This window comes from Pantherophis guttatus, chromosome 5 (assembly GCF_059756535.1).
Source record: "Pantherophis guttatus breed Tessera chromosome 5, ASM5975653v1, whole genome shotgun sequence".
Lineage (NCBI taxonomy): Eukaryota > Metazoa > Chordata > Lepidosauria > Squamata > Colubridae > Pantherophis > Pantherophis guttatus.
In genome coordinates this window covers 119,977,663-119,990,387 of record NC_142067.1, presented here as the reverse complement: position 1 = coordinate 119,990,387, position 12,725 = coordinate 119,977,663, and the positions used below count along the sequence as shown (strand labels likewise).

The window sequence follows — 12,725 nt, the reverse complement described above, 5'->3', positions numbered from 1 at the left end:
TTTTGAATTTCAAAACTTCTAAGCAGTAAAGATAATCCCTACAATCACAGATGATTCATTGGTGTGGAATTAGATTGACGGTTTTATCATGCAAGTTTATGTTCTCCTTACAATGACTAAAGCATTTATTTTTGTCCTGAAACCCAGGGCCAATCCACAGCCCGCTTCCCTGAGCCCTAAAATGCAAGTTTATTTCCTATTTGCTTTTCATTAATTTATGGCATTCAAATTATGGATAGATCACAGAATTCACACCAAGCTACCAATTATAACTGAGGACAAAATGAAAAGGCTGAAAGATCCAAACCATTTGGACACCAATGATTTATTTAATTAGCAAATTAGTCTGGATGGGGAAAGACAAGCCAAAAAAGGACTTCACATTAGCCAGAATTTTATTCCTGCTCCAGTTGAAAATACCCTTGAAATCAGATTCTCCCTCCCCTCCCCCAAAGTAGCAGTGGAAATCAACATCATTTTGGTACCTTAATAAGAAAGTTCAACCATGCTTAGGATATAATACAGCCAAGAGTTACACCCATTTATGATCCAGGGCATTGAGTGACCACAAAGATGATTTCTGCCTCTCATTCGTATACAAAGCAGAATTTTACAAAGGCAACATGACTCATTGACATTTTTTTTTTTTTCATACATGCAAAGCAGATGCTCTGCTGGCAGGGCACATCATTCTGGCAAAACATCTGGGCTTCCGTCCTCTTGTATATGAATGTTTCATTCCTTACAGCCAAAACAGATATCACATAGCAGCCTTACGCAATAGCTCCCCAAAGTTGTTTTTTTTTAAATTTATTTTTAAATTAAAGATCAGATATAAAAAAAGCTATCAACTCAATCAGAAGAGAGATGGGCTTCTAAAAACCTTTCTTACATGCTAATTCTTGCCACTTTTTCTTGCTTTCAATCTGTCCACATTTTGCCACTGGTGGAGAAAAGCAATTTGGAAGTGTGTATCTTAAACCATGTTAGACATTCTTTCTCCAAATATTCAAGCCAATCCCTTTGAGTGGCACTTATTATTTTTTTTAAAAAAAAAGCAAGAGGGCTGGTTCTCCCATTGAAAAATTGGGTCAGTCTTTAGGTTCAATCATCATCAGCAATCGGAGAGTAATTCAAATTAAATTGAATCACAGCACAGTAAAGATGGCTTCTGAAAACACAAAAGGCATTAGAACCTCCGTATCTCTCTTACTGCACACTAGTGGTGGGTTGTTACCGGCTCGCCTCGGTTCGGATGAACCGGTAGCTCCGCCCACCCGCCTGGACGTCATCAAATACGATCTGCACACGCGAGAGAAATTGTAGCAAAGGTAAGTGAAACCCATCCCTGCTGCACACCTAAGTCCCAGTGAGTCTCTTCCTTGAAATTGCTCAATGATATCTCTTAGATAATGCAACGGTGGACAAACTGCCATTTTTTCCATCTTCTACATAAATCTCACATGCAGGAGAAGTTCAAAAGCTTTGAAAGAAAGAAAGCTTCACATGCTTGAGCAGGGTAGATCTGGGGTCGTATTCCTTTGGCTCTCCTTTATGGCATCGAACCTCAATTGTCTGAAGGTTCACTCTTCAGTCTGAACCACATTTGCTCGGCAACACTTGATAGAAACACAATTCCACCCAAGCCATTTAGTGGAAGGACCAGTCATTGATTAGGAAAACAACCATGGTTTAATATGTCGAATCGTTTTCAATGGCGAAAAAGAACTGTGCCTTTGTACTTTCTTACAAGAGGAAACAAAACTAGGATTTTGTCCCGTCTCATCATTGTCTGTGTCAGTAGCAAAGTGCTAAAATGTTTGAAGATAAGGCTTTAAGCGAAAAAGAATGCAAATAAATAAAATACAACTTTTTAAGAAAAAAGCTATGTTTTTACAAAGTGACAGTGTGCTGTGATGGAGATAAAATATCTAGTGCTATGAAAACCATCCATTTGTTAAGAAAATTTGGTCTTTTGCTTGGTTTCTTTTGAATAGCCAATAGATCAGTAACTGAATTTCTTCCTTTTCATATACACAGATTGGCTACTAAAACAGATTTTTTTCCCCCTTGTTATACCATAAAACAGTATCTATTGATAGGAAAAGGCATTGAATCTTCATTTTGTTCTCTTCATTTTAATGTCTGTGAGTTGTGATCAACAGAAGACTGAGGGTATCTATTGACCTTGTTGCTTGACAAAATTTTCTTTCTTGTTTGGCAGAAAAATCCTGCTTAGAAGTCAATAAAATCCATTACAGATCGTGTCATGGCTGCTTTATGACTACGACGCAGGCCCCAGCTCTTCCAATATTTAGAGATGCCATCTGCAGAGAAGAAATAAATATTAAGTTTAAGTTCCAAAGTGAAGATGAAATGCTAATGGTTTGTGATCCTGTATGTACTTCTGAGGAGTTTGAATTGACCATTCATAATTCAGGAACTTTGTAAAGTTGATAAAATATTAGCACAATTCATAAGCAGTAGTCAAATTCATCCTATCCAGAATTTCCACATGGATATTAATGCATGACAAGCTTATTTAAACCTTCCTTCCTCCTTCCTTCCTTCCTTCCTTCCTTCCTTCCTTCCTTCCTTCCTTCCTTCCTCCCTCCCTCCCTCCCTTCCTTCCTTCTGTTCTGCCCCAGCTATGGACCCCAAAGAATTCAGCACACACAAAGTCTGTACAACCCTTAGTTTGCTAAATTAAATCAGTCTTTTTCAAACAAAGGCTGTTAATTAACTTTCTTAACAGCCTACAAGAATCCAAAGAATAAATAATCATAATCGTACTATGGTTGGCAGAAGCAATTTGCAGGAAACTGATAAGAGAATTAAGATCAAGACGTGAATGAGACTGAACGAAGTTGTTCCCTGCAAATTGCCTCAGTCGTCGCTCTTCCTTAAATAAGCTAAGGGAGTGGCCAATTAGCCCCAAGCCTTACTCTCGAGGAGACCTCCTCCTGAGGAGCCATTCCTGCCTTTTGGCAGCTCTGTGCACCCGTGCATCGAGAAGAGGCTCCTCCTCTTCTTCCTCTTCACTTATAGGAGTTTCTGGAGGTTCTGAAGGCCCTGGCTGAATCCCTGCCTCCGGCACCACATCTTCTCCAGCCTCCTCATTGTCTGACTCGAGTGCCAACTACACAGGCTGCTGGCGCAGTACCACACCAGCCTCCTTGCTGTCGGAATCAGCTACTAGTTGCACAGGCTGCTGACGGGCCACAATACCTTCCTTCCTTCCTTCCTCCCTCCCTCCCTCCCTCCCTCCCTCCCTCCCTGCATTACTATTACTATTAATCTTCTCATCATTGCTATCACCCATCTCCTCCCACTTATGACTGCATGACTGCAACTTGTTGCTGTATCCTTACGATTTATATTGATTGTTTCCTAGTATGATTTGATTGCTTATTTGTACCCTATGACTATCATCAAGTGCTGTACCTTATAATTCTTAACAAATGTATCTTTTCTTTTTATGTACACTGAGAGCATATGCACCAAAGACAAATTCCTTGTGTGTCCAATCCCACTTGGCCAATAAATAAATAATTCTAATTCTAATTAAGAAGGAACTCTGAGCTTCATCAACTCTTTTTCTATAAAACTAGACAAGAGCTGGAATTTTAAGTAAGAGAGATGGGAAAAGTCACCATTGTACCTGACAAAAGTTCAACACAAACTAAAAAGAACAACACAAGTTTTCCAACCAAAGATCTGATAACAATAATAGGGTTCCACGACTGGGAAGATCAATGACTAACCCATTATTTCATTATTTATTATTTATTTATTTCATTATTCCATTATTTATTTCATAAAATGTTTTCTTGATCATCTAGGAACAAAATATTGGCTTTTGTTTAATATGACGTTTAAGAAGTTGTAGAGCAGGGGTGTCAAACTTGAATTCATTGAGGGCCGCATCAGGGTTGTGTTTGACCTCGGGGGCCAAGTTATGTGGCCGGCTCGACATCACTCATGTCAGGGGTACTCCTCCCAGACTCTGTTTTCGCTGTCAGAGCGCTGAAAGAGGCCGCTGTGACCAAAAATGGAGCCCGGGCGGGATGTGCTCGGCCCTCCCAAGTTCTGTTTTTGCTGGCAAAGGTACCATGGGCTGGTCCTTCACTGTTTCCAGAGTGGCCCTCTGGGCCAGATCCAGTGGTGGGATTCAGCCAGTTCGCACAACTTCAGGAGAACCGGTTGTTAACTTTCTGAGCAGTTTGGCAAACTGGTTGTTGGAAGAAATCATTAGGGCAGAGAACCGGTTGTTAAATTACTTGAATCCCACCACTGGCCGGATCTAAGCACATCGCGGCCCGAATCCAGCCCACGGGCTTTGAATTTGACACCCTTGTTGTAGAGTAAATCATTGCTATAATTGCAGTGCTATGAAGCCTCAGCTATCCATGATCTCTCCAAGCCTGCTATCAGTTGCATGCAAAGCACACAGTGAGGGATACCTGTGTCCATTCGTTGGTCTGTGGATCATAGGACTCCATTGTATTTAGGTACGTCTGGCCATCATAGCCACCCACCGCATATAGCTTATCGCCAAGGATGCAAACGCCCACAGCATCACGAGGCATGCTCAACGGGGCCACCATTGTCCAGGTATCAGTTTTGGGGTCATACCTATGCAACAAAAGACAAAGTATACCAGATGAGAACATATTTAGGAATCAAGATGACTTTTAACACCGTACATCTTTCTGTCCTAGAGGTCCAATAGTTTCCTTGGGGACATATTTCCAAAATCAGTCTGTTTTGCCATAGAAGGTAAATGGATGATAGTGCAGTGTTCCAGTATCTCATAGGCTGTGACAAAGAAGAGGGAATCAACCTATTTTCAAAACACCAGAAGGCAAAACAAGAAGCAATGGGTGGAAACTAATCAAGGAGAGAAGCAACTTAGAGCTAAGGAGAAATTTCCTGACAGTTGGAACAATTAATCAGTGGAACGACTTGCCTGCAGAAGTTGTGAATGCTCCAACACTCCAACAATTTTTAAGAAGACGTTGCATAACCTTTTGTCTGAAGTGGTGTAGGGTTTCCTGCCTAAGCAGGAGGTTGGAGTAGAAGACCTCCAAGGTCCCTTCCAACTCTCTAATTAATTCTAATTCTAATTCTAATTCTAATTCTAATTCTAATTCTATATCATGATCTAATTATTTTCTTCACTAAAATACTGTTATTGCCTTCAGAGAATTCTTTTCATTCATTTGGGTGCTTAATAATGTGGCTATTTTCTTCTTAGACCAAGCTGAAATATGCTTTGAGTATTCAGATACCTTGCAGTGTGAAGTCGAAACATATATTTGAAGCATTAATGCTGGAGCGATGTAATGCATAAATGTTAAGATATGCGTGTATGCCTTAACTAGTTGGTTTCTTGGTCCATTCTGAACAATGTGATTAGAATATAAAGCAATTGTCAGCATTTCAGAAAACCTCCAACTCCAAGTAAAGACTCCGAAGCAAGCATTTTTCAAAGTTCTATTTGCTAGAATAGGTAAACTGGCACATCTGGGAAAACCCGAATCTGAGAGGTCCAGGTTTTCCCTCAGTAAATCAAAACCCCCCAAACCATCCCCTCACTCCTCAGTCGATCACATGCTCCAATCAACCGCCGTCCCATCTCGAGACCTCACTCTGACCACTCCTTCTCCAGATGCAGGATCGCCCTGACCTTGACCGACAGGAAGAATGCTATTATGTCTACCCCTCTACCAAATCCTTCCTCCTACTTTCCCACACATGAGAAGGTGGCAGCATGGAAGCTTCTGGTCTAATATGGCTTCCAAAGCTGACAGCAATAGTTAATAGTGTAACCATTTCAGTTTTCCGTTAGGTAAAATATCTTTTTTTAAAAAACAAAAAAAACGATTGGGGTTGGATTTAATTTTATTAGTTAAAGCCAAGTAAAACATCCCTTCATTCTTAATTGTATTATATCTTAAGAGAATATTGAACAGGGTTGCAAAACTGTCAATATATTTCAATTCAAAATACATATTTTTCTTACACTTCGCAGCAATTATTATACTCCGGCTGAGGTTAAAAGGCTTTAGGCAATGGAAAGCCGAAAAGCTTTTTTTTCCTACCTTCAGCTCAGCACTAGCAAATTGATTTCTTTTTGTATGCAAAAACTTTATGGTATCTCCTGTTTCACCTTGGGGCACATCATGTTATTACGAAGATTAAGTACAGGGCCATTTTTTTTTTTAAGGAGATGAAATAAAGCTATAAAATGAAGGCAGCTTTTCAGTTTGAATACTCATTTCTTTCTAGGTCTGTCTGGGGTAGTTTTAAGTATTCTATTACTCCCCTGCTACTCCTTTAGAAAACAAAAACAAAGAAAAACGAAATACAATTTCTATTCATTATGGCCGTGTTTTGTTTTCTGTGTGGTGATGGGCATTCATCCAGATTCTTTGAGTGGAAAAAAAAAAAGAAGACAATTCTGCAGCGAATACTATACTGAAGTTTATTGTCCTAAAGCCTGTAAAAATAAAGCTTACGCTTGCTAGGTATGCTTGTAAAATAAAACACATTTATCCATACAAATCCATCATCCACAGGCCCACAATTGTCTTGAATCTATGATTTTTCCCCAGGTTTGAAGATAATAAGTGCTTATGTAGAGTCATGGGAAAGCAGATTAAGGTTGAATCTATGTAGTACTTGATAGTACTTACCAAGTATTATTTAGCACTTGGTAACTTCAAGGATTGATTGGGAAGTCAGACAAATATCCCAGATGAAGACAATGCAAGCTACTCTGTTGTCTTTGCCCAAGCACCAGTGGTGGGTTGCTACCGATTCGCCCCAGTTTGGGCAAACCAGTAGCGGCGGCAGTGGGAAGCTCCACCCACCCACCTAGACATCATAAAAAATGCTCTGTGCATGCCAATAGTGAACTGGTAGCACCGGGATTTGAAACCCACTACTGCCAAGCACCTACCCATGATGTAATCAAGAATTCAGTTCAAGGGAGATTGAAACATTGCAACATTTTTTTAATTTGGAATATAAGACAACAAAGACAGAGAAAAGAAGTGAGTTGAGGAGAGAGAAGGAGAGAAAAAACCCAATTTTTATCATTTAATCTTGAACTCCCAAAATGAATTGAAAATCGATTTCTCTATCTCCAAAACCCATGAATTTTTTGTGGTGGTAAGAACATTTCAAATCAATGGCTTTGTTTGCCTTCAGACCCATTGAAAGTAAACTCATAGAAGATGGGATACCTTTCAACATAATCCAAGAGTCTGGAGCAATGGTTAGAGGCAGGGGCATCATGGCCTCCGACAGCATAGAGAAAACCATCACAGGTGGCCACTCCAACTCCTCCTCTTCTTTTGCACATTGGAGCACACATGTTCCATTTATTGGTGTGAGGATCGTAATACTCCATAGAACTCAAGCAAGAACTTCCGTCTCGGCCACCAACTGAGTATAACCTAAAATAAACAGCATAGAATTGTTAAGCATGAAAAAAACCTCTCAGTCTTAGTCTTCTCCTACGTTACCCTGATTGTATTCAGATCTGTATTCTGGAAAGGTCAGTGTATAGTGTACAGACACTCTTTAATATATTTTGGACACTAAAGCACATAATCTGCTGACAGATCTCTCCATAGAAAGTATGTAGTCTCGTTTTTATACCCAATTTATATAGCCACCCATTGTGCATGTGAGTATACACACATAAACATATATACATATATATATTTAAATTGTATCTCATATGTCATCAACTTCATGTTGTAAATGCCGAGGCATGTTTGGCATATCATATGTCATTAAAATTGTTGAACTTTTTTTCATTCTCTTTCAAATTTTATTTAAAAACTGAATTTCATTCAAGGCATCAAATACTTTATTTATTGCAGTTCTCCTAGGTGATATTTGAGTTTTTGCGATTATTTTATTTATTTATTTTAAAAAAATAGTTTTTATTGAACATTTTCCAAGTTTAAAAATCACAAGTAAAACAACAATAAGAAAAATAAAAAAATAAAAAATACAAATACAAATACAAACAAATAAAATAGACAAACAATGCAACAATACAGTATAATTCTACAGCTTTTCATATCAGCATGTAAGTTCTCTTTTTATAATTCACTATTCAATATTGGTCTTCTCATAAAATACAATTATATATTTGATGACGAATGCGATTTCGTCGAAACATCGCTACTACCATTTTAAGGATATGTTTACAATTACACGGGAAGAAACCCGAGATATTAACTGTACACACACACATATATATATACATATTCGTCATCTTCAGGCTGGTGTTTTCGGCTTCGTGCTTCTAGGAGCATTGCTCCTAGAAGGACATTGCTCCTAGAAGCACGAAGCCAAAAACACCAGCCTGAAGATGACTAATGAGACTTCGTCAAAACGTTGCCAAGACACCTCCAATTTTACGCGGGAGAAAACCCGAATAACCAAAGACCTACATACAAACACCCGCGAAAACCTCAGAAAACAAATATATATATATATATATATATATATAGTTATCTTTCCATTATAGTTATTGGTTTTGAACATTTATTTCTTATTTGGACTTCTATTCTCTACACTTGTACAGTCTACTCCAAATTTTATAATAATCCAACTCTTCTCTTTCTTTTAACTCCATTGTCATCCTGTCCATGTCAGCACATTCAAGTATCTTCTTAATTAGCATTTCATCTGAGGGGGTAGTTTTTTGTTTCTAGTTTTGTGCGAAAACGATCCTAGCAATGATTATTTTAATTATAAGGAGTTTGTGAATGTTTCCAAACTTGCAAATATCTCTTCATATTGGAGAGTATCTTTGATTCCTGTTCTTCAGTCAAATCTAAATGAAAATATCTTGAGACACACTCTCATCATCTCATCCTCTTTTAATGACCCCATAATCCCTTGCAGGGTGGAGTCTGGGTAACTGAATGGAGCTGAGTGTTTACTGGCCAGATACCCATCCTGTCACCAACACGGAGTTTTTTTTTCCCCAGCAGATATATTCTCAGTGTTGCAAGAGAGTGAAATATCTGCCTCTACCTAGGATCGAACCCACAGCCTCCGGATTGTGAGGCGAGAGCTCCACCTCTAGGCCACCACCACACCACTCTTGAGACACACTCTCTAATGGGGCTTTTTCAAATCAAGATCAGGTTAAAGTCCAGGAAGATTGAAGGACAGTGGTAAGATATTTACAGGAGAGAATTGTAACCACACTATCTATCAACTTTAAAAAAATACAATACATTCAGAAACAACACATAGCTAAGGTTGCAGATGTATAATTGGCTTCATCCTCCTTGACCAAATTGATTTCTCTAAGAAGAAAAAAAATACCCTTGATTTAGCCTCTGGTAGATTCTTGGCTGATGTTTTGATAAGCTCAAGGTCTGAAAGTATTTACAAAAGGTGAAGGAACTTGTCCAGGATTTACACTGACAGAAGGACAGGACCAGAATTTTCCCTGAGCTATTACATCAACCTTTGAAACTGACCTTTCTCTTTTCCCTAGTCGTACTATAACATATTCACTATTCATCACTGATGGGTATTTACAGTAATCTGGCTAATCTTGATGTTCTACCAACAACAGTTAATGAAGGGCCTTCCTATTCAAGATGAGATCAGCCTGGTGCAGAAGCTGTAACGTAATCAGCAGAGATTGTCATTGGGAGCTGTCCATGGTACCAAACCTGGCACCAAAAATTAGCCCATCCCTCCTTATTTCTATCCCTAGCAGAGAAATATTTGGAAATTTAGGTGGGGGGAAATGAACCAAAAAGATCACAAAATATTATACAGTCATGACAATTTTTTTTTAAAAAAATTGGCAATACTTAAAACATAATAGAATGTTCCCATGCTACGGAGCAATTAACTTTATATTTCAAATGTTGATAGTTTAATTTGATAGTTGATAGTTACCTGGCCCTATCTTTTATTGCAGAGTTAAAATTTTAAACATTAAAATAAAATTAAGGGAAAAAAAGCAGAGCAAAGCAAAACATAATATTATATTACAGTTAGTGGTGAGGTCATCGATGGGCGACCAGAATTTTACAGACAGCGTAACAGAATTTTGCTCTATTCCATCAGCCAAGTTATGTCGGCTGGCGACACCCAGGGGGAGGGCCTTCTCTGTGGGAGCCCCAGCCCTGTGGAATGAACTGCCCCCGGAAGTGCGTAAGATCTCCAACCTCTGGGTATTTCGCTGTGCATTCAAGACCCTGTTGTTCCGCCAGGCCGGGCTATCAACATAATAATTTTAAATTGGGTGTTTTAAATTTCTGGGGTTTTAAATTGAGCCGAATTATTTAATAATTTTAAATTATTTTAATTGATGTTTGTCTTGTGCTTTTAATAGGCTGTACACCGCCCTGAGTCCTTCGGGAGAAGGGCGGTATAGAAATAAAATTATTCTATTCTATTCTATTCTATTCTATTCTATTCTATTCTATTCTATTCTATTCTATTCTATTCTATTCTATTCTATTCTATTCTATTCTAAGAAATTGTATCATACTGATCTGACAGAAACAGCTGTATGTAAAAGGGATCAAAATTTCCTGGATATTTTATCAGGTAAGGAGTCATATAATGAGTTCGTCAATCCCGATAGAAGGAACAATATAAGAGGACGAAAGCTGGGGTTCCAGGGGGCCCTGGTCTACAGCGATAAAAACCTCACTCATTTTATATATTGACTCTCTCGAACTGTTATAAGAAATTTAATTGCTTGTTTTATATTGTTGTTTATATAGGAAATATGATGTTAAATAAATCAATCTGATATACCCCAAGCACAGAAAAAAAATGAAATAATATCTATAGTACTTCTTATTGTACAAGATATGTTGGTGTAAGAAAGTGGAATACTTTAATTCACAATGCATTTATTTATATAAGTTAATTTATGACATATTGCAACTGTTCAGTCTCTTAGAATGCTAAAATAATTGATATATTTCAACTATCAAGGAACATCATGTTCACCTCTGCAGAGTTAGACCTAATGCAAGAATAGCCACACCATAAATATTGTGTCACCAAAAGAGAGTTAATGAAAAATGCATCTGTTTTAGGTAATATAACTATTGAAGCATGGCATTCTAAATGCAGCTAACAAATTATATTATCTTTGCTGGCCACAAATTATGCAAACTGGCATTCCAATATACTGATAGAAGTAGATATATAAGCTGATTTATGTGGGATTTGTCTAAGAGATATATGAACTGTCATCCAGAACTTTAAGATAAGAAAACAATAGTAAAATGGAGTTATATGTGGCTATTAGATGTGATTCAGTTCTTTCTAAGCATATACAGTAGTGGCCAAAATTGTGGAAACCTTTTGGGAAAAGTGTATCTTTGAGGTTTGATGGCTAAAACACCTTTTTTTTTTTTTTTTTGAGTTTCAAGATAATCATATTCCACTGCTGGAATGGCCTGGGAATAGCCCAGACCTTAACCCAATTGAAAATCTATGGAGCTGACTCAAGAAACTTGTTAGTCAGAAGCAACCCAGCAATAAAACCCAGTTAATAGAAGCAATCATTCAATCTTGGTTTCACATTATAATAGCTGCAGAACTAAAAGACTTGGTTCACTCCATGGGAAGACATTGTAAGGCCATAATTTATGCTAAAGGTTACCCAACTAAGGATTAACTGACATGGTGATAATTTTTGTATATCTCGTTTTTTCTATGGTGATAATTTTTGTATATCTCGTTTTTTCTAGCGTTTCGCTTTTCTTCTTTATACTGTAACTGCTATTATAATAGCAAACCATTCATAAAAATGATTGCATTACATTCTTGATTAAATTATCTTTCCATTGATATATAATTTTATGGTACTACTCCAAAACAAAGTGGTCTTATTAGCTAGTTTTAGAAAATACACTTTTCCCAAGGTTTCCACAATTTTGGCCACTACTGTATGTATGTTGCTGGGATAATGACAATCAGCAAGAGGTGTAAATCATTACTGTAAATGATGACTACATTTGCCTTTGCAACAGTGGGCTCTTAAAAATATGCACTTAGAAATAAATATTTCTGTACCTGAAAAGCTTTACTTCATAAACAGAGCCAGTTTGGTCTAATGGTTAAGGCACCAGTCTAGAAACTGGGAGACTGTGAGTTCTAGTCCCACCTTGGCATGAAACCCATCTGGATGACCTTGGGTCGGTCACTCTCTCTCACCCCAGCTCATTTCACAGGATTGTTGTTGTGGGGAAAACAAGACGTTGAAGGGATTACTAGATATGTTCGCCATCTTGGGTTGTTTATAAAAAACAATAACAATAAAGGCAGGATTTAAATAAAACAGCAAATAAATAAATAATCAGAGGGAGAGAGGAATACCAGCATGATGCATAAAACGATGGTGAATGCAGAGGATCAAAAGATCAATCCTTTTCCTTCGGTTCTGGAACTGTCTCTTTGCAGGAGGAACCAAAGCAACTGGAGATAGATCCAATGAAGTATTTTTTTTTATTGGTCTATAGTATACAAACTGCATTATGGGGCTCTTACATTATACTGATTATGGGGCTTCTTGCCCAAAAAAAAAAAAAAAAAAAAAAAACCCTGGAAAAAAAAGCTCCAACAAACCAAGGTTACAAGTTTTATGCCTACAATTTGTTTTTGTTACATAGGAAAGAGGAAGAAAGCATTTTAAATCATGGTATGACCTC

At 37.8% G+C, this 12,725-nt stretch overlaps 1 protein-coding gene across 2 annotated transcripts in view; it reads right to left on the bottom strand.

The window, feature by feature from the left end:
• Positions 1 to 306: 306 nt before the first annotated feature.
• KLHL1 (kelch like family member 1) overlaps positions 307 to 12,725 on the bottom strand; it is a 153,843-nt gene continuing 141,424 nt past the window's right edge. The window contains exons 9-11 of one of the 2 annotated variants that reach the window (XM_034416762.3): positions 7,251 to 7,463; positions 4,464 to 4,635; positions 307 to 2,327 (exon numbers count right to left, since the gene is read on the bottom strand). In XM_034416762.3, coding sequence (XP_034272653.2) covers positions 2,268 to 2,327; positions 4,464 to 4,635; positions 7,251 to 7,463 — 445 coding nt within the window. In that variant the 3' untranslated portion in view covers positions 307 to 2,267. The remainder of the gene's footprint in view (positions 2,328 to 4,463; positions 4,636 to 7,250; positions 7,464 to 12,725) is intronic. The other variant, XM_034416772.3, reaches the window with a different exon arrangement.